General features: G+C 60.0%; 1 protein-coding gene across 4 annotated transcripts in view; it reads right to left on the reverse strand.

Annotated features, from left to right (window-relative positions):
* The window catches only part of PTPRN2 (protein tyrosine phosphatase receptor type N2), a 689600-nt gene that overhangs the window by 386665 nt on the left and 281257 nt on the right, over positions 1-21678 (reverse strand). For all 4 annotated transcript variants that reach the window (XM_033863563.2, XM_033863561.2, XM_033863564.2 and 1 more), the window contains exon 11: positions 17068-17147. In XM_033863563.2, the coding sequence (XP_033719454.2) occupies positions 17068-17147 (80 nt within the window). The remainder of the gene's footprint in view (positions 1-17067; positions 17148-21678) is intronic.

A 21678-nucleotide genomic window follows, 5' to 3' on the forward strand; every position in this document is an offset into this window, starting at 1 on the left:
GCAGGAAAAGTGGGGCGGGGGCTCTGCATCTCCTCATTAGGCCTGTGACACCGGGGTGGCTTCTGGGGGAAGGCCAGCACTTAGTGTGGAATAGAAGAAAACAGGTTATTCGAGAAAGAGAAAAAGAGAACACGTTCAGGACCCACTGCAGCATCTTACGCCCAACGCGCGGTGCTCCAAAGAGCAAGGAATATCGCGACCAAATGGGAAACAAACTTTGCTGCGTGTTTATTACAAACTGTTAAAGCGATTAAATTTGCTTCGTGCGGTAAAAGAAAAACATTTAACCATAACAGGCATGTTGTGGAGGCTGCGTGTAAGGAAGTTTCCCTTTGTTTACATAGTGTTTAAACCAACTGTGGAAGATTTAAGGAAACTCCAGAGAGACAGCGGGATCCTGTGGGGAGGAGACGCCTTTCCAGAGACACTGGATGGACGGGGCCTCTGATCTGGGGTCCCTGGAGGTGGAGGCGCCCTGGCGGGGCGGAACCACGGCTGCACAGGGCCTGGCCCACACGGCGCTGACGCGGCAGAGCTTCAGCCGGCCGCCCCAGCGGGGATGGCGGTGGGTGGCCTCACGCACAGGCGCATGGGGAAAAGCCCCCTCCGGAGGGGCGTGCGCCCCATGCCAGGGCGGCCACAGAAAGAAGGGCAGGTCGGGGGGAGAGCAGACCTTCCCACGGGGACCGTGCGGGGCTCACGTCCACGAAGCTGCCCGAGTCCAGGGTCTTACAAACATTAAATTACTCTCCGAGACGCAGTTTTTATCCTGCAAGCATTTCCGAACACCTTCCCGTGGCTGGTGGGAGAGGCCTGCCGGCAGCCCAGCTCTCCAGCATCCAGTGGCCACAGGAGGCCCCACGGGGGGCAGGGGGGACGGACTCTGCACCCCCGACTCACACCTCCACCTGGACGCGGCCAGGTGACAGAGCCGGGATCCTGCGAGCCATTCACCCCTGACGCTTCTGTCCCTCCGTCCAGTCCATCAGCTCCCACTGGGGTCCCCTGCTGCCTGCATCCGTGCCCCGAGCGCCGACCAGCCCAGGAGACGCCCTGGTTTCCACGCCTCTGCCTCTGCCTGCTCGGTAGCCCCCGTGGTGGTCGGCCGCCAGAGGGATGCTTCCAGCCGGCACCACCCAGCCCTGCCTTCCTTGCAGCCTCGATCCAGCCACCTGCCTCCTCAGGCCCCTGTGGCCCGGCTCACACCTCTGCACGGGGTCCTGCCTCTCCTGCCTGCTCTCTGCCTGGAACGGCCACCCTCCTTCACTGGCTCTGTCAACACCATCAAACCCCACTCATCTCGAGGCAAAGGGAGGCCCTCCTCCTGCAGACTCGGTAGGCCTCCTCACAGATGCTCCGTAAATCACAGCCCCTCAGCGGTAGATGTGCGTCTCCTACAGACAGACGCTCAAGGACGGGGTGGGCCAGCCTTGTGCGCAGTGCCCAAGGGGCCGTGCTGCTCTCTCAGCCCCCGTCAGTCCTGGGAAAGTGTGGGGAAAACCACTTCATAAAAGGCTCTGTTGGATTTGTTTTCAGCACGAATTCTTGCCCTGTGCCCCAGGTGGGGTCAGGCACTTGAGGCCCCCAAGGCCCACTTTCTTTCCGATTCGAAGCACCCTTCTCCAGTGACTACGGTCAACCCGACAGGTTGGCTGCCAGGCGTCACCTCATCAACACCCTTCCAGTCGTCTCCCAACAGTTCACAAGCCAACGTTCTCACCAGGGAAGGTGGGAACTGCCTGACGTCTATAAAGCCAGGTGGGACGGGGCGTTGGTCAGGTGCCGGGGCTCAGAGCTCGGCAGCCCTCAGAGCTCCTCTGACCGAAGGTGGGACTGGGGTCCGGGGGCGATGCCCGCACGCGCCGCCCCGCGGCAGCCGGCAGGCCACACAGCCCTCCCGGCCTCACACGCGCCACGTGCAAGGTGGGCAGCCGCACTGCCGCGCCTCCGTCTGCGCCCGGGACCCACGTTTCCTCTTTCCCTTTTCCACGCCCTCACCTGCTTGGCTCCCCTGCTGGCAATTCCAGAAGGAGCCGGAGACACCCCTCCTCTAGTCCGGCCTGCAGGGGCCTCGGTCAAGGCTCCGATCCCACCACATCCATTTCTCCAGCCAGAACCACGCAACTTTTGGGAAAGTGTGATTTGAGACGAACCTCCTCTCTTAAGACAAGCGCTCGGAAGTCCATGAAGCACGGCGTACGCCCGCCACTACCACTGATCTACGGAGGCTGGCGTCACTCTGTGCGATGCTCGGCCAGGCCCGCTTCCTGGCCCTGCGGCCACAGCACCCGGGTCCAGGCGTGAGAGAAAAATAACACAGATGCCTGCGCCACGCTCTCACCTGCGTGTGGTCTGTGCGGGCAATCTAAGGGGCCCAGGCGGTGGGAGGCCCAGCACTGACTGTGCTGCCGTGGGCGGCTCTGTGCCGGGGGCCTCATTTGCTTCCGCTCAGAATCACTGCTTAGCCGTCCACAAAGACAGCTCTCCACACAGAGCGCCGTCTACAGAGAGCCGTCTACACAGAGCTGCCTACACAAACAGCCGTCTACACAGACAGCCGTCCACACAGACAGCCGTCCACACAGAGAGCTGTCCACCCAGAGAGCCGTCCACCCAGAGAGCCGTCTACACAGACAGCCATCCACCCAGAGAGCCGTCCACCCAGAGAGCCGTCTACACAGACAGCCATCCACACAGACAGCCGTCCACCCAGAGAGCCGTCCACACAGAGAGCCGTCCACACAGAGAGCCGTCTACACAGACAGCCGTCCAGACAGCCGTCCACCCAGAGAGCCGTCCACCCAGAGAGGCGTCTACACAGACAGCCGTCTACACAGACAGCCGTCCACCCAGAGAGCCGTCCACCCAGAGAGCCGTCTACACAGACAGCCATCCACACAGACAGCCATCCACCCAGAGAGCCGTCCACACAGAGAGCCGTCCACACAGAGAGTCGTCTACACAGACAGCCGTCCAGACAGCCGTCCACCCAGAGAGCCGTCCACCCAGAGAGGCGTCTACACAGACAGCCGTCTACACAGACAGCCGTCCACCCAGAGAGCCGTCCACCCAGAGAGCCGTCTACACAGACAGCCGTCCACACAGACAGCCGTCCACACAGAGAGCCGTCCACCCAGAGAGCCGTCCACACAGAGAGCCGTCTGCACAGAGCTGCCTACTCACTGTATCTGAAGGATGCCAATGGCTCCATCTTTCTCAGAACAACCCTTTTCTCAACGACACTGTCTTCCTCCACATAACCTTGACCCCACCCACTGCAGTGACTTCCCGAAGGCCATCTGCTGGGGGACACCTGCTGGTTATAGGCAGGGGTGGAAGGTCCCCTCCCATGAGCGGGACCGCCTGCCGGCCCATCGCGCTGTCCTCCAAGCGCAGCTGGACGGGGTCCTCATGGCCCTGTGCACGTGACCGTCCACAGAACTGCAGGTGGTCTGGTGTCCCCTAGAAAGTCAGGACCAACGGTCCACGTGGGGCACGAGTAGCTAGCGGCAGTGATGGCCGATGCTCTGCCTGCTTCCGAGGGGATGGAAAGCAGCTTCCAAGGAGCTTGGGGCAGTGACACGACATAGTAGGACAGTGTGAAACAGCAGTACAGGATGGGACACAGCAAGACAGGATACAACAGACATGACACGTGACAGGAAACTGTACGCCATGCTCCCGGGTGGGAAATGGTGAAGGCATGGGCACGGAGTCCAAGCGTGAGGCTCTGGGCCATCAGGGCAAAGAGAATCGATGGGCTCAGCAACTCTCAGCGCCTCCCGGTAGGAATCCTGAGAGCTCCCCGGAACACAGCCTTTACCCTGGCCGCGAGCTCCGAGGTGTATCGTGGAGCTTCCTGGCGGAGAGCCGCAGAGAAGCTCCCTAACCGGCTGCAGGTGTGCTGTCCCCCGAGGGCTCCTTTCAGTGGCCAGCATGGACACGTCTTGGGGAACCTCCAGGAGTGGCTGGTGAACCACCCTCGGCACTCAGGCCTCCAGCGCCAGCTGCTCTCCAGTGGTGTTCTGGCCGCATGAAGGTAAGTCTCAGGTAAGTGTCTGAGAGGCACAGAGGCCGCCAGCTGTGCCTTATGAGGGTGGTGTCTGCCAGCGGTGCTGTGCGCGGGGGGGATGGGGTCACGGCAACAGCACAGCCGCAGGTCAAGTCCACGACGGTTCAGGACTCTTGCTTCCACGATGGGTGGACAGTACAGCAAGTGGAACCATTCATTAAACTGGCGCTGGGAACCGTTTCACTCGTTCATGTTTTCTTTTTGGCTGTGCCGCGGGGCATGTGGGATCTAGGTCCCCGACCAGGGAGGGAACCCGCGCCCCCTGCGGTAGAAGCGCGGAGCCCTAACCACTGGGTCGCCAGGGGACTCCCTCACTCAATTCATTTTTAGAACAACAAAGTTGAAAATCCACCAGGGCCTTCAAATAATAACACATTCTAGATTTAATTACAGATAAACGAAATCTGACTTTTCTTAAATGATGAGACATTTCATATTCAGAATGGAAATTACCCCAGAGCATGAGAATGTCACTGTTTCTCTGCATTATTTTAGAAGAAGAAAGTTACATGATCATTTGGTTCTTGAGAATGTTTCTTTAAAGTCGAGAAAAAGGAGGACTCGTGTGAGGGTACGCTCCACCCTCAGGTTCCAGCCCAACCCAGGTCGCGGAGTTCTGAGCCAGGTGCTTCCTCCCTCCTTCCCGAGGCGCCCGCCTTTCTGGCTCCAGGTGGGAAAGAGCCTTAACTGGGCGTGCGTCCCAAGGAGGCTGGGCTCAGACACCCAGGGCTGCGCTTCTTCTGCAGCGTCTTCGCATGTCTCCCAAGGTCTTCAACCTAGAAAGACCCTCAGAGCACTAGAAGGGGTCCCGCCTTCCAGGAGGACACGTGAGGCACTTACAACATGCAGTGGAGACGTTCCAAAACATTGTGAAACACAAAAAATGATTTCCACGGGAAGATGTTAAGGCTGAGGTTACTTCTAGGACTCTGGGTGGTCCCAGCTCTCACCCAGTGGGCCGCCGTCTGGAGGTGCCTGCCCTGTTGGGACTTCGGGCTGCCTCAAGAAAGAGCCGGTGACGGGAGCCGAGCGGGCCCGGGTCCCACTGGCAACCAGACCCCATAGCAGGTCCCTAAGGCTGACCAGCGCGAAGCAGCCAGCAGACCCTCCGGCCTTTCCCCTCGTCCTGGGCAGCGTCACAGGGGAGCAGTCATCGCCACAGATGATGACCTCAGAGCTGGGGACAGAGCAGGCCTGTTCCCATCTCCTCCACCAGCAGCAAAGCCAACGCAGAAGCGCTGGGACGGCCTGGACAGTCAGAGGTGTGTCCAGATGGGCGGAGGGAGGGGAGGGAGGTCAGGATGAAGTTTCTATTTCCGTATAAACGCACTTTCAATCAGGACGCCTCCATTCAGGGCGGCTCCTGAAACAGGGCACGCACGTTTCGAGCGCCCACATTTCCCTTCTGTCCACATTACTGTTCCCGCCGACCACAGACACCGTCTGCGCCCCTGCATGGCAAAGCCCCAGTGGGCGGCGGGTCTGGAGACCTCTGCAGATTCAGGTGGGTGTCTGGGGATGTCTGTCTACAGCAGCCAGAGGTTCCCAAGTGCCTGCATCACAGCAGCCCCCGCGGGGCTGGTTCCAACACGGACTGCGCCCCTCCCCAGAGGATGGGCTTCAGGACACCTGGGGACCCAGGAATTTGTTTTTTTTTTTTTTGCGGTACGCGGGCCTCTCACTGCTGTGGCCTCTCCCGTTGTGGAGCACAGGCTCCGGACGCGCAGGCTCAGCGGCCATGGCTCACGGGCCCAGCCGCTCCACGGCATGCGGGATCCTCCCAGACCAGGGCACGAACCCGTGTCCCCTGCATCGGCAGGCGGACTGTCAACCACTGCGCCACCAGGGAAGCCCAGGAATTTGCATTTTTAACAAGTTCTCAGTCGATACTGATGTGGTTGCTCTGGGGGACCACACGCTGAAAACCACCGTCCTAGGACTCTGCAAAGGGCCACGGAGTAAAGAGTGCAGCCTTCGGGGCCACACGGTCATTCTGCCACACCGCTCCGCTGTGCGGAAGTGAGAGCTGCCAGCCAGACGCAGACGTGGGAGCCTGGCTGGGCGCCAACCGTGGTTTGCCCAGGAGCCGCAGGAAGCCAGCCTGGCCGAGGGCCGCCCCTGGGGGAGGAGGGGGAGGCCTTGTGGGTCGAATGGGCAGTGACGGGTGGACTGGGCGGCTTCCTGCTGAGCTGGTGCGGATCCGGGGTCCGGGGTCCGGGGTCCGGGGAAGAGGCAGGGCTGGGAGATGCAGGAAGGGCAGCACGGGGGCTGGAGGAGGAGCCGGTGGAGGTACACGAAGGGCTGGGCTGCAGGGGCAGGGGGCGGCGGGGTCCCGGGCAGCAGCCCGGGCAGAGCCCTGGCAAGCAGGCGGCCCCTCTGCAGGGGCTCCGGGCCTGGCCTGCCCTTTCCTTTCACTCCCTCACTGTGCAGGAGGAGGAAACGAGGAAGCCGGGGAAGCGCCAGGGGTGCTGCCCTTGCTGCCCCGTGGTTTGCTTGTCTCTGCCAAGGTCCCTAGAATCACGAAGGGCCCAGCGCAGAGCAGCCCTGCTCCGAGCTCTGCAGCCAAGAGAGGTGAACAGCAGCCCCTGCAGGAAGCCCCGCTGACGGCGTCACTGTTCTCGTTCTTAGAAGTCACAGGTTAGATAAAGCACCACACCCGGGTGAGCACCTGCAGGGTGCGGCTCCCCGTCGTCCAGCCGGGACGTCTGTATTCGCTCCTCATGACCAGGTTTTCTCCAAGTGGCAGCTTGGGTTACCTCCTCGAGGGGCAGTTTGGGGATGTCGATTTGGTTGTGACATTGGCAAGACTTTATCTGTACCATTCTATCCTGTAGGAGGGAATCCTATCATTGCTTTTGCTGAAGACTTTTCATTGTGAATTTGCTTTTTCATGCTTTGCAATTGTAATAAAACAAGGTGTTGACAGAGAGCAAACCGCCTTTAAATGCAAAAGGAGGACTTGTACAACCACCTTAATCAGCACGAGGGCATCGACCCCGCGGGCGTCCTTCCTGAGCTGCCTTCCCCTGGGCGACCATCCACACCGAGGCTCTGCCCTCACGATGGGGCCTCGGTCCTCGAGCAGAAGGAAGTCCGGGGCAGACGGTGGCCACACACCTCCCTCCCCCTCCAGGAAGACCTGGGTCCACGTTTAATGACCACGCAATGGTCCCATCAGCCTGCGACCCTCCCACAATCCTCACACACGGCCAGTTCCCCTTCGTCCAACCCCACGAAGCACCAATGCAGCTCCGGCCACACGGAGACCACCACGCACTCCGGGCAAGCAAAACTGACAGAAATCCAAGGAGGGCGGCGACAGCAGCCTGCCAACCCTGCAGAAGCAAAGTTTCACTCGCACCCAACTCCTCCTCCATTGTTTAATCCCACTGCGACCCCAGGGGCATAATTCCCAGTCCCGTCCCACAGAGGAGGAGCCGGGAGCCCGACAAAGGAGCCGTCACACGACGGAGCTGCAGGACGGGGGCTGGGACTCAGCTCTGAACCCTGGTCCCCACTCTTGCGGGTCTGTGTCCCCAACTTCGGCTGCCAAGAAAGAGCAGAGGGGGCGCCGGGCCAGGCTGGGACGGAGCCCGTGCAGACTGGCTCTTAGCGTGCGGGCGATGCTGCAGCCAGCTCGCCTGGGAGCCGGCGCCCACCGTGTGACGCCTCTGCCCACAGAGGGGGCCGTGGGAGCTGCTCCAGCTGGGCTCACACGCCATCCCGTGGAGCCTTTTGTTTGCTGGCTGATTTGCATGTCACATGTTCAGCATCACCCCAAGGGCTGCTGTCCCGTAACACAGCCACCCGCGGAGTTACCGCAGCTCCCCGAGGCACACGGTGCCTTTTCAGACTTGTGTCTCAGGGCCAGATGGACTTGGGGTACCAACATCCCCTGTGACTTAGATGGACTTGGGGTACCAACATCCCCTGTGAATTAGATGGACTTGGGGTACCAACATCCCCTGTGACTTAGATGGACTTGGGGTACCAACATCCCCTGTGACTTAGATGGACTTGGGGTACCAACATCCCCTGTGACTTAGATGGACTTGAGGTACCAACATCCCCTGTGACTTAGATGGACTTGGGGTACCAACATCCCCTGTGAATTAGATGGACTTGGGGTACCAACATCCCCTGTGACTTAGATGGACTTGGGGTACCAACATCCCCTGTGACTTAGATGGACTTGGGGTACCAACATCCCCTGTGACTTAGATGGACTTGGGGTACCAGCATCCCCTGTGACTTAGATGGACTTGGGGTACCAACATCCCCTGTGACTTAGATGGACTTGGGGTACCAACATCCCCTGTGACTTAGATGGACTTGGGGTACCAACATCCCCTGTGACTTAGATGGACTTGGGGTACCAACGTCACTTGTAAATTAGATGGACCTCAGGTACCGGCGTGCCCTGTGAACTACATGCCCTTCAGACACCGGCGCGCCCTGTAACTAGATGGACCCGGGGTACCAGCGCGCCCTGTAATTAGGGGCTCACTTTCAAGAATGGGCCATTGGAGCCTCAGTGTCGCTGTGCAGGAGGAAAATGGGCGAGTGGGTGGGAGACAAGCCCAGGAAGGCAGTGCTGGCCTCAGCAGCCTGCTAACAGAGACCTGCCTGTGACAAACGTCCCCACCCGTTTCCAAGGGCTTCCTGCCCAAGTGCCAACAGACAAAGCCAGGCCCAGCCCCTGCCCCCCCTGCAGGGGGCTCTCAGCTCCTGACCCTCTGTCCTGCAGCGAGAGGTGCCCCTCCTGATCCCAGCATCTGCGGGACCTGCCCTGGGCCAGGCAGGTGACCGCCCGCGGCTGTGCGGAGGGACTCCACGCTGCAGGTGCGTCTAGGAGAAATGGTGAGGCGCTCAGACACCGAAGGGCTCGTGGGAAGAATCTGTTAAACAGTTAGGCGTCACAGGGCCTCTGAAATTCTAGCATCAGGACACCTCAAGTGTCAAAGCCCTGAGCTTGGCCGTAGAGCTGGTCCGACGGCCACCCAGGAGGAAGGAGGCCCCCAGGTCTGTGCGGGGCTCCAGGCTTACCGACCCAGCATTGTGGGGGCCAGGGAGGGTCTGGGCTGGGAGCCTCCACTCAGACCCCACCTGGAGCAGCCAGCCTGCAGAAACAGGGAAACACGTTCATGGCTGCTCCGCTGTTGCGCGCCCTCCGCCGTTGCCATGGGGACTGGTGCAGCCAGAGAGCCCCGGGGAGGAACACAGTGTGCTCGCCCAGCTGTGCGGCCGGGGGCAGGGGGCCCGCTGGAAATTGCTGAAGGAGGCCCCGGCCACAGGCCACACTGTCCCTCCCCGCACGCTGCCGGTGGCCCGCCGTGCTGTCACTGCGTCTCCTCCCACGGGTGCCTGTCTTGCACTGCGGCCACAGCCCTATTTTTAAAACCAGCCACCTCCCACTTAGGCACAAAGACGCTCAGGTTTGTGCTGAGAAGAGGAGGAACAGCGTTCACGTGCCGACGAAGCGTCACAACGATCAACTGTGGGAACAGTTGCGTGACTTGGAAGGACTGGGGTTTTGGACACTCACTAAGCAGAAGGGCAAAGGGACGGCGGCGCGTGTCCTCTGCATGTCGCCGGGGGCCCGGAGCCCCGGCACTGGACACAGCGTCCACCTGAGCCCTGCACGTGGCGGGTCACCTCCTCCAAGGGCGGCCGGCTATGCCCTGACCACTGAGATCAGCACTGAGCCCCTGGGGCCGAGGGCTGCGGCAGTGGAGGGGGAGGCCCACGTGTAGGGAAGGAGTCTGGCAACCACATCCCAGGGGCAGCTCACAGGACCCTGCCCACCGGGGGCCCGCGTGCCAGGCCCGCTCCAAAGCACGCCCTTACCCAGCACTCGACTGTCCTGCGGATCAGGGTTCCTGCGTCATTTTCACACGAGCCAACTGGGACTTAGCCCCAGAGCGCTGGGCCACAGGTCACAGGGCTGGGCGGGGCCCGTGTGACCGAGAAGTCTGCCCTCCGCAGACAGCAGCTGCTCAGGTGGCACCTGCCCGGCTCGGGTCAGCTCGGGGCCGCCGGGGCCGCTTCTCTCCAGCTGCACCTGCACGTGTCCCTCTTGGAGACTCGGGGCCCCAGACGCACATGGGCCAAACCGCACTTACCGCGTCCCTATAACACGTCGTCCTGTCCTGAGTGCTTCCTGCCCGCCCCCGCCACCGCCCAGCAAACGCCCCTCTGCCCGGGTGACCCAGCCAGAAAATCTGGTGCCCTCAGCTTGGACGCTTCTCGCACACCCAGCACCGTCATCATACACCAGGTCCAGCAGACGTGTCCCCAGGGCCCGTGACCTCACCCACGACGTCGCCGTGTCCCCATCCGTGACGCGTGTCCCTCTGGACCACACAAACACCTCTAGCGCACCTCGTCTCCCCATACATCCCTCGAGCTGAAGCCGGGAGCTTTCAGAAGTGTCATGTATCACAATTAAAACTGCAGGTCTGAGCCCATCGCGCCCCCTCGTGAACCCCAGTGCTCCCGCGAGATGCCTCCTCCAGGAAGCCCTCCCTGCCTCCCCAGGCTGTCTGGGCCACTATGTCTCTCTTTCCAGCAGACTCCAGGCTTGGAGAGGACAAGACCTGTTGTGTATGGTTCTCTGTGACTCCTGGCACCAGCACAGAGCGGGAAGAGGGAAGGAGAAGGAAGGAAGGAAACGGGGCTTATAAGTGTGAGACTACAAAACCCACCTTGACAACCACAAACAGACCCCAAGGATGTGCTGGGCATCGTGTCGCCAGCTCCCAGATCCAGGGCCCCGACCCAGAGATGCAGACATCCCACTGCTCGTACGCAGAGGCCCGGCTGCCGGCGGCCTCAGCTTCTGTCTCTACGGCCGCTCGGGGCCTTGTCTGGCCACTTAAACCAGTTCCCGTCCCGACCCGTCCAGCGCCCACGCCCTGCCTGGTTTCTCTTCAGACCGTTCCACGTTCCCTGAGGTGATGTGACGTACAGTACACTATCGTACGGTGTACCGTCTTACAGTATGTTACATCGTACTGCTGCATACAACGCTACGCTATAACACACCACACACCACGTCACGCTGTATCGTGTACTATACGATGTCAGGTAATATCAAATAACCACGTGATGACAAAATTATATCATGTGACGGTGCACGCGATGCGACACTGCCTTCCTGGCATCTTACTGGACGACGCTGTAGAGTGTGTCACATCACGCCACGCCGCGCCACATTACATCGCGCTGCATGTTTACGTCCTCCTCCTCCATCTCCCCCGCTAGGCCGCGCCTCCACCAGAGCCCAGTCTCTGTTCCGTCACCCCAGCATCCCCACTGCCGGCACAGGGCCTGGCACTTGGCCGCCCTGCGTTGGTACCAACCAATGACTGGTAAGTGGGAAACTGGCCTCGACTAAGAGCAGCTCCGTGAGACGCCTCGACCCCAGAGACACAGGACGTAGAAGTCCTCGGCGTGGACACCTCGAAGCTAAGCCGGCCCCTCCCCACTCCCCGGTTCTGCACGCGCGTTTGGCCAGGGAGTAAGCAGGCCAGCCCGGTCCACATTTCCACCCTCGCACGCCCAGCCCCGCCAATGCTCACAGCTTCCAGAACCTGTGTGGGCCTGGCCCCCCAGGACCCCCAAGCTCTGGGCTCCACTCCCGTCCCGACTCTGGCTTGACCCCAACTCTCTGCCTTTGCAGGATCGCATCGTGTCGGCATTTGGTTCTGACACTGACAGCTGCCCACGAACAGCCCTCGGCTCTGGGCTGCATCCAGCTCTGGGGCAGCCAGCAGATCCCAGGAGGAGAGGGAGGCCCGTGCGCGGAAAACGTCAGGTCGCAGCCTCCCGTCCACTCCGCTGCGGGCTGCAGCAGTGGGAGGGGGTGCCCAAAAGAAGCCAGAAGATGCCTTTCGGGGACCGAGGATGAGACACGAGATTCGTCTGCAGACGGGTCTCCAAGTCTATGCGAACAGAAGCAGAGTCTGTCTTCACGTAAGTATGAAGAGGGAGCAGCCCCGACTGTTATCACAGGGACTTCTTGAGCTGCGTTCTCCAAAAACTGAACTATCCCCCGAGTGACAGCGTGTTTTCACTGTTAATAGATTCATTGTTTCCAGTAGCAAGAGCGGCACCTTTCCACCCGCCACGTGTTCTGCAGCTGGTCGTGAATCCATCCAGGACGAAGCCGTCACCACCCGCTTCCTCTCGAACAGGCGTGAGGACCGCGGCTCTGTCTTCAGACTCCTTCCTCATCCTCAGGAAAAGCACAAGCACCCGCTAGAGCAGGGGCTCCAGGCCACATTCCCTCTGCGGAGGGGGAACGTTCACTCGGCCATGTGACCCCCGGCCCAGATGAGCCTCGTTCCTGGACGGCAGACACGGAGGGTGCATCCGACGGCCAGTGGGAGGACGGGCCTCTGTCGCGCGCTTCACTTTGGAAACACGCAGTCTATCCATTCAGCGAAATAAAGCAAGCTCGTCCCTTCCAGGTAACAGCACAGGATATACGACAGACAGAGCTGGAAAATTATTCAGATTCTTTTCCAGAATCGCCCTGTTGGAGTCTGAGGCCCTTGCCGAGTCCCCAGACCCCCAGCCGGTTTCCTCTGCTGCCCGTCTTCCCGCCTCAGTCTGCAGGCGCCGTGTCTGCCAACCCACCTGCTGAAATGGGAGCAGCAGGTGAGCTGACCCTGCAGGGCCCCCTGCCCGTTGCTGGTGACCCCCGAGGTTCAGCCAGGGGCCCTCGACCTGGAACCTGCCCGAGGCTGTGAGGCGACCGCGCCAGAACAGCCTGGAGAGCTGAGAACAGGCCGCTCCCGCCTCTGCCACGGGCCGGTCAGCGGGCCCCGCAGGCTCCCCGCGTCCCACCACGAGCCCACCGCCGCTCTGGCCTGTGTCTCTCATCTGTGTCACAAGGCACAGATCAGGAGGAACCCCGACGTCGCTTTTACCTAAACACCCTCCGATTCTCTCACGTTACGTCTTGGAGGAGATGAGAGTCCCTGTAGCCTTTGGCTTTTCCCAGCTTTTAACAGGCGTCCCGCTCACCCGCAGAGCACGGTTTCTCAGCAGCTGGACTGCACGAGCGCTTCCAAAGCATCCTCCTCAGTCTCGCTGAAAAAGCACAGCCTTCTTTCCAGCTCCAGGGCTCACCAGCCCCTCTACCATTTATTCCGGGCTCTCAATCACAATGAAAGCACACTGGGTGCAAGACCGGTTCCGGGCACCTACACGCACAGCTGCCGGCCCACACTCACAGGTGCAGGCACCGCATCCCCGGCGAGAACGGAGGGTGTGACCGCGGCAAGCAGGCCAGGCCGTCGGGGGAACCTGTGTGTGCAGCTGGCGCTGCCGCAAGGAGCCCCTCCTCCCCTGGGCCAGCAGCCTCCTTGTTCCGGGATTCCTTGTGCAGGTGCGGGCACCTGGGCCACTGGCCAAGCCCCTTGGGTGTCAGGAAGGCAGTGCTGACCCCACAAGCCGCCATGAACTCGCTGAGCCCTTCTCATGGACCCAAAGGCTCTGCCACGAGTTGAGTCAGGTGAGAGTCAAGCTGCCGGCCCCGCCTGGCCCCGTGGCTGCCCCTTGCACGGCCCCCTTCTCCCCTCCAGCCCACCTGGCACGCACGCCGGTCCTCAGAGCCCCCCAACAAGCACCCAGGTGAGGCGTCCCCTCCTCCGAAGGCCGGGCTCTGCAAACGTCCCTGTGGCCTGGGCCTCATGTGGTGCTCCCGTCAGGGAGAAGCCTGGTCGGCCGTCCAGACGGCTGCGCTGCGTGGGCATCACAGCAGGAGCGACGGCATCACACTTTACAGAAGGACACGCCTGCCCCCTTCACCTGAAGGCTGGGCAGAGCTCACGGTCCGGGGTGGGTCTTGGCGTCCAGCTGTCCCGGTTCCCAGCCCTGGGCCCACACCCGACAGTGTTTAAAGGCATCGTTCTCCAAACGGGAGATGCTAGGATTTAAAATCACGTGTGTTACTTGAAATGAGCCCAGAGGGAGAATGGAAGCCGAGTGCTGAGGCCAGAGCTTGGATTAGACAGGACGCAGCTGGTGCTGCTAAGACCAAGGGAGACAAGCGGCTGAGCCCGGCCCATCACCTGCCGGACAGCCATGAGTCAAACACCCCAGCAAAGAGGAGCTGAGGCCGAAAAGGCCCCCGGGAGGGTCGCAGACACGGCCGATCTCAGGGCAGGAGGGACGCGCAGCGCACGCAAGAGGCCACGGCCCCGGGGACCACGGGGCAGGCGTCTCCACGGGGCGCGGGGAGCAGCACGTGTGCTTCCTCTAAAGGTGATCAAGCACAGCCTCCCTGAAGGGAGACGCACACACGGGTTAGAAATACGCTACTTAAGGATAAGCTCCCGAGAAAATGAAGAGCGAGAAAAGGACTTTTCTGTCCTGCTCAACTTGACTAGATGACGTGGCCACGAAGACTGAACGTAACCACCGGTTTTCTCTGTGTGCTCTGAACGCAGGAAGTGTCTCCTGGGAACCACTGTTCACTCACACCTGACGTCCACGCCCAAGTTCACTAATTAACGCCCAGGAAAGAACCACCCGTATAAGGAAACCCATTGCATCCACCTTTCAGGACAAACACGGACCGTGTCTGACGGGGACAGACGTGTCATCGGCTACATGACTCTTCATTAAGTTCTGTACCACCCTGTGCAGAACAGGCAAAGGAAACGCCCTTTGAACTCCATCACAGGGTCACGTCTCCCTTTGTTGGTAACAAGAGGGGCGCACAGCGCAGCGCCAGGAAGCCCCACGGCGAGAAGCAAAGGCAAACGGTCCTGGGAGCTGCAGGGGCACCGACACGCGGGCGGAAGGCTGTGCGGTCTGTACGCGGCCCATCCTGCCGGCCCCGCCCACACTGCCACAACAACACTAGTAAGATTCCACATCATCTTCTAAAACCGGAGCCGCAAAACGTCCTTCTAAGTTCAAACTCTTCCTGCTAACACGGGGTCACGTCCACCCCTAGGTGGACCCCGCACTGGAGGAGGCTGCTTCTCCGGGTGGCAGCAAACACGCCCTCAGGGTGGCCGGGGTCGAGGTGCCACTACAGTTCGGTATTTCTGCCGCCAAACGCTCGGATCCTACGGTCACAGGCTCTTCTCCGTAATCCTTTCCCTGTACAGCATCAGGTACGTCCACAACATCACGAAATTATTTAAAATACAAAAGAAACGAAGTTTTAAAATCATGCACGTGTGTCATCCATTTTGCACAAGCAAGAAACACCCTGGCTGGCACAGCTGTGCTGGTTCACGGAAACGTAATTCAGAAACTTGAGTATTTAGAGGGTTGGCGATAGGACACTCAAATCGCACGTGCAATTTCCCCCTCGGTACCTGACGTGAACACACTTCAAATGACCAAGGAAGCAGACTTCAAATAATCAACCTCATTTCCCACAGAAAGCAATAAAATAAGTGAAATGCCATTGTCGTGAATCTATTGTCACAATTCTAAAAGATAGAAAGACTTCGTTCCATTTTACTCCATTCAGAGCACCCTTAAGTTCCAGCAAATCCAATTTTGAAAGTATTACTTCCCAGCACTGGAATGAATTGCCAATTACAGAACAACTGTTAATGCATTTCTGGGTAAAAAGTGATAACTGACTTGGTCTTAAATATATTCAATAATCTCTTATGCTGAGGAACGAGGACCATAAAATGGGTGCTGTGCAGGGAAAGAGCCCGTGGTCACACAGGGTGAAGCCATTGACACGGAATTCCGTTCCTTTTCAGCCAGCGGAGTGTTTAGAATGGAATCTGCTGACTTCCTTTCTCCGGAACCCCGGAGAAAGGCTGCTCTGCTCTGCTCTGCTCTGCTCAGCTGGACCCCGAGCTCCACCCGTTACAGTGAAATGAAGCCTAGGAGGCATGTGGGCTGGGGGCGTGCGCGTCAGCTCTCCACAGGCTTTCTGGGAAGTAGCACAACTCCGCAAGGAATTCTTCTTTAACCAAAAATTCTGTTCCCCAAATCATTCCTTTCAGCAAATCAGAGTTCCTAAGGGCATCAAAATATCCTACAAGGAAAAGCCAACAGCAACCAAAATAGAGAAGAGCTACAGTTTGTTCCACCAAAGAGGGTGTTACAGCTATTTTTATGCCCTGTTGACCGTCACTGGATAAAGAAACTTTAATAGACGCCATAAGGTGATACCTCAATGGACGAGAACTAAACGCCCAGATCTCTAAGTCAGCCCAAATACCGTGCTGCATTGTACACTGGGGTGAAAATGTAGGTTTCATTAAAAATAGTTCATATATTTAGCCACATACAGGATTGGCGGAAACAAAGAGTCATTTTCTGCTGCGTCTGGGTCGGTGCATTCAGCCACTGCGCTTACCAACGACCATAAAGCACGAGAGTCCTTCCCACTGAGTTACTGGAAAACGTGAGGCTCAGGTTCTGTTACGTTTCCTGTATTTTTCTTACTGGGCGGAAAGACTGTACATGTTACACGAGTTTTCAGTAGCTGAAAACAAACGTGGGCTGCAGGGGAAAGCAGCCTCCGTACACACCCCACGTTCGGCGCTTTGCGCTTTCCATTCAGGGACACACACCAACCACACGCTGGGACCCCCCCCACCCCAGAAGATCGCAAAATGTGTGAGCGGGTGACGGGCTGGGCTCTAGGAGGGACGCCGAGGTCAAGCACTGGGCTACTCAGACCTTCGTCCCGTGCTCTCGTGGGCCAGGTGGACACGGTGAAGCCCGTGCGAGCTGCTGGGCTGGGACGGGACGGAAAACCTCAAAGCACCAGGGCATCGTTTTGTCCACACGGGCTCTTCGCAGAGGCCGGAGCCCCGCCCCTACACCACCTTCTATCCGAGCGAGCAGTGCGGTCGCCACCGCCCACCCCCGGGAGGCCAGCCACTCCCCTCCGGGCCCCACCCGATGAGTATCGGGGTTCTGGGGAGACGGCTGTCCTCGGAGCAGCTGGCCCCCTTCCCCTGCCCGGGCGGGTGCGTGCGCTTGCGCGGAAGCAGCCTCACCTGCCGCCTTCGCGGCGTCCGCCGCTGTCACGTTCTGGAGGTTGGCGCGCACCCTGAAGGTCACCGCTGGTCCCGAGACCCTGGAAGAGACCGTTTAACAGGCGTGAGAACCGCTCAGCACACGGGCCTCCTCCCTGAACGCCACACGCACCCCAGGCGCTGCTCGTCCACACGCGACCTCCGCGGGGGTGGCTTTGCGGGGTCACTGTGACTCTGTTCCCAGATTCCAGGAATTCTATCCACAGGCTTCGCTTTTCTAACACACACACGGCAGGGCGCTTACAAAAAGTTCAAATCAACCCCAATATCCAACAATAACAAGCAGATATTCTTGCAAGGGAAAAAGAAAAATTGTTATGGAAACTGTTTTCAGTATTCTGTTCCCAAGGGAGCCGCAGGAACCAAAAGCAGAAAGGAAAGAGACGGGTATTTTTAAAATTCTCCTGAAAGGAGCTGTTTAAAAAACTTATTGAAATCTTTAGAACTACTCAGTAAAAAAATAACTGGCAGGGGGGTTTCCCTGGTGGCGCAGTGGTTGAGAGTCCGCCTGCCGATGCAGGGGACACGGGTTCGAGTCCTGGTCCGGGAAGATACCACATGCCGTGGAGCGGCTGGGCCCATGAGCCACAACTACTGAGCCTGCGCGTCTGGAGCCTGTGCTCCGCAACAAGAGAGGCCGTGATAGTGAGAGGCCCGCGTACCGCGATGAAGAGTGGCCCCCGCTTGCTGCAACTGGAGAAAGCCCGCATGCAGCAACGAAGACCCAGCACGGCAAAAATAAATAACTTAATTAATAAATAAATAATAATTAAAAATGAATATCTGGTAAAAAAATTTTTCAAAGCTTTCTAATTACTGTGTTGCACATGACTTTGAAAAGTACATCCCCCTTTTAACAACTGATTCGTCTGAAGGGGGGCAGGGAGGCCGCCTTTGTCAGGACTGTCCCAGCTCCGCATCTCCTGGGCCATCATCTCCCGGACACAACCCCCAGGAGCTGGTGTCGAGGGGGCCGGAACGGCACGGGCCGCTCAGAGGTGGCCCTTCCCGGCACACGCGTGGTTTCCAGGGGCTCCTGGCCGTCACGATGCCCCTGGCAAGGCAGTGCTCTTCTTGGTGATCGGTGAGGTTCCCCACAACAGGCTGTGTTCAGTTCGACTGCCCTCCCCTGGTCCAGGGGCTGGGCCTTCCTCGCTGATGCCATGGAGTCTTATCAGTATGCACAGATTCAACCACCGAATAACACCGCCGAGAACAAAACCACGTGCCTGCCATCTGCTGAGCCTCCGTGCGCACGGGAGCTTCGCGTGTACCGTGTTTAATCTCTCCAGCAAAGCAGGCGCCGTCGCCTCCATTTACGACGAGGACCCTGAGGACCCAAGGGCTGTCCTCCCTTAAAGGGAGCCCAGCTGAGTCACAGGTGACGCCGCCAGGCCGCCCGTCACCTGCATGTTCTAACCCGGCCCTGCCCCCTGCTGGGCCTCCCACCCACTCCACGCCAGTTCCAGCGTCTATGACAGGATCATTTCAAAGGCGCTCCTAATAAGGGTGATGTAAGGAAAAGTGCACGAGAGTGAGACTCAAGTGAAAGGGACCACGCTTGAGAAGAGTTACGTGGAAAGGACAGCGACACTCTCAGAAACGGCAGAAACGCCGCTAGCAGGAACCAAATCACCAAGTCAGGCGTGCGCCACGTGCCACCTCCTCTGCATCCACTCTGTCCCCTCCCCTCCTTCCCGAGCGCGTCATCCAGAGGCCGGCCCGCTGCTCCAGGTCGTGGGAGCTCAGACCACGCGTCCACGAGCCTCAGGGCTTCTTGGCATTCAGGGGCTACCTCCACTCGTGACCCTCAGGCGGCCTGGGTCCTGTCCCTCAGGCGGCCTCTGGCCCAGCTCCCTGGCCAGCCGAGTCCTCTGCAGAGGGAACTGCGGAGCCCCCAGGGGTAGCATGGCCGTCCTTCCAGCACCTCTGCTGTCGGACGTTCCACCCAGGAGCCTGGGCCTCGCCGCAAGCGCAGCGAGCGCTCCTGAAGCAGCTCCTGCCGTGGCGCCCACAGCTCTGGTGGCTCATCCAGCCACGGGGCCTCCCGGTCACCTCCCTGTACAAGGAACGTCACCACGTCCGGCAGCAGCGCCACCCTCCCTCTCCACCCCCGCTGTCGCGGCCGAGCCGAGTCTTCCCGGGTCCCGCCCCACCCCCCCCCCCGCGTGTGGCACCCGGAGGACCTGTCCGACCCTCCGTGCACGTCGCATGCAGCACCCTCCGTGGACTCCCCAGGCCCCAGGGTCCGAGGGGATGCAGCAAACCCCTCCCCGGCCCCTGCTGGATGCTCCCGGGGTGGACAAGGGGGCCTCCCTGCCCCTGGAGACTTCCTGCCGCGGCGTCTTCCCCCCTCGCCGTGGGAATTGGGTTCCGCCCCCTCAGTTCCAACCCCACTTCCACAAACGCTCTGAAAACCGTTGCTCTGGGACCTCCTAGCAAGTGCAGCAACTGCTCGATGTCTGTGCTCGAATTAAACGTTAATTATTGTACAGGTCACTCGTGCGACGACGCTTCCCGCCGGCGCCTGACACGCGTGTGGATGGTGGGGCTACGTCTGGGACTGAGTCCCGACATCTAGCGCAACTGCTTCCAAAACTAGGAGAAAGTCCTTCCCAACTCGAGCGTCCACACCCACCACCAACGCACTAACAGCAGACCCACGTGGCACGGCTCTGGGTTTACGCGTGGCTTCTGGGACGTGTCTAATCTAAACTACATCTGCAGAGTTTGAGGCCCGTGGGACCCCCTAAATCTAATCTTCCCTCCGGTGCCGACAGTTTTCTCTAAAGATCTCACGGACGTCCCTGGATTCCCAAAGACGGAGCACACAGGGGTTGTTCACCTGCCCCAACACTTGCGGGACCAGCAGGAGAGGCTGACGGGGCACCAGGGCCCTCCTTCCTTCCGGGACGCCACACACATGCCTCTGGGATGCACACATGTGACCCCGGGATGCACAGCCGTGACCCTGGGACCGCCTAGCGTGGAAAGCACGCCCTGAATGGAGGGTCCGTGTTGCCGTCACCAACTCCCTACCTGACACCCGGTCTGTGACGGCCCAGCCCCTGCGCAGCTGAGCCCTGGCCCTGGCACCAGCGAGGGAAGGGTCACCCCGCTGCACGGGGCATATCCAACCCCTTATGGCCGAACACGACGTGGGCTCGGGTGCTCGCTCCCCAGCACCTGCTCTAACGCGCGGGGACGTGAAAGCCTCTGCACAGAGCCTCCACTGCACAGCCGCGTCCTGTGTCACCATCTGTCACCCTGCTGAGCCTTAACCTCCCCCGCCTCGGTTTGCCCGGCTGTAAAACAGGGGCAGTTCTGGCAAGTCGCCAGGGAAACAAGACAGGAGGCAAATAAGTACAATCTCTGCTCCAGGAAGCTGAAACACGTCTTCCAGAATCCTCCAAACCTGCGGGGTCCTCATATGGGGAGGGAGGTGTGGAGGGTCGGCAGTGGGCACGGGACAGGGGGGCCGCGTCCTCGCCGGGCTCCTGCAGGGTCCAGCTGACCTGGCCTGTGCACAGGACCTCGTGAACACGTCAGGCCGTGAGTTCCCGCTGCGTCTTCAGGAATCGCCCTTCGTCAGCGTGGTCGACCACACGGAAGGGAAATCACACCGCTTCCTGCCTCACGAGGACTCACGAAGGGGGACCCGAAGGGGGACCCGGGATGAGGCTGGCGCCTGCGTTCCCTGAGCTGGTTGAAGCCCCCACTGGCTGCGAGTCCGCGAGGCCCTGCAGCACCGCCCACCTGACTAAGAGCCGCATCAATCAGCACCGCCTCCTCGGACAGCCATGATTAGATTATAAAATCACAACCGCGGTCGCTGTGCGTCTGCCGGCGTAATTCCACCAGTGCGCTGATGCCGTTTTAATGGCCTCTAACGATGTAATAAGAAATAATGAAATTTGCTTGACAGCTACATGACCATTAACAAAACATATGAAGCATAACTAGTACTTCCATAAACACGCAGACAGTCCTGGAAGTGCCGCCTCGTGGGGCAGATTCCTCTCCTCTCCTGCCACGATGACCAGCCCTGAGAGCATGCTGGCCACGCGGTCATCCCCCCAGGCCTCCCCAGGTCAGTCCCTGCGGCTGGTGCGTGTCCTCACGTGCTGGGTCCTGGGGGCGACACACAGGACGTGCATGTGTGGCATGGGACACCACACACACCCCCGCAGACCACGTACAGCATTAAATACTCAGACGTGCGAGACGAGCGTTAACTGGGCAGGACGGGGGTTCCCAAGGGGCCTGGGCGCCCAGAAGCAGGCTCGAGGGCAGACGGGGGGCTCCAGGGCCGGGCGAGGCTGCGGGGAAAGGGCCGCTCGGGGGTTTAGTCGCGCGAGGGCCCTGGACCAGACTCCCAAAGGCTGAAAGAGCGGGGTGCAGCATGGCCCCGGGGGAGTCGGAAGCCCCCGTCCCCTGAGCAGGAAAGAGACTGGCAGGTGATGTCTACAAAAGAGCTGGTCTGGGAACCGGCCCAGCTTCCGAGGCTGGAAAGCCCCCAGGACACCCGTGTCCCCAGAGTCTCCAGACCTGGAGGGACTGAGCCGCAGACCC

The sequence above is a fragment of the Tursiops truncatus genome, chromosome 9 (genome assembly GCF_011762595.2).
Source record: "Tursiops truncatus isolate mTurTru1 chromosome 9, mTurTru1.mat.Y, whole genome shotgun sequence".
Lineage (NCBI taxonomy): Eukaryota > Metazoa > Chordata > Mammalia > Artiodactyla > Delphinidae > Tursiops > Tursiops truncatus.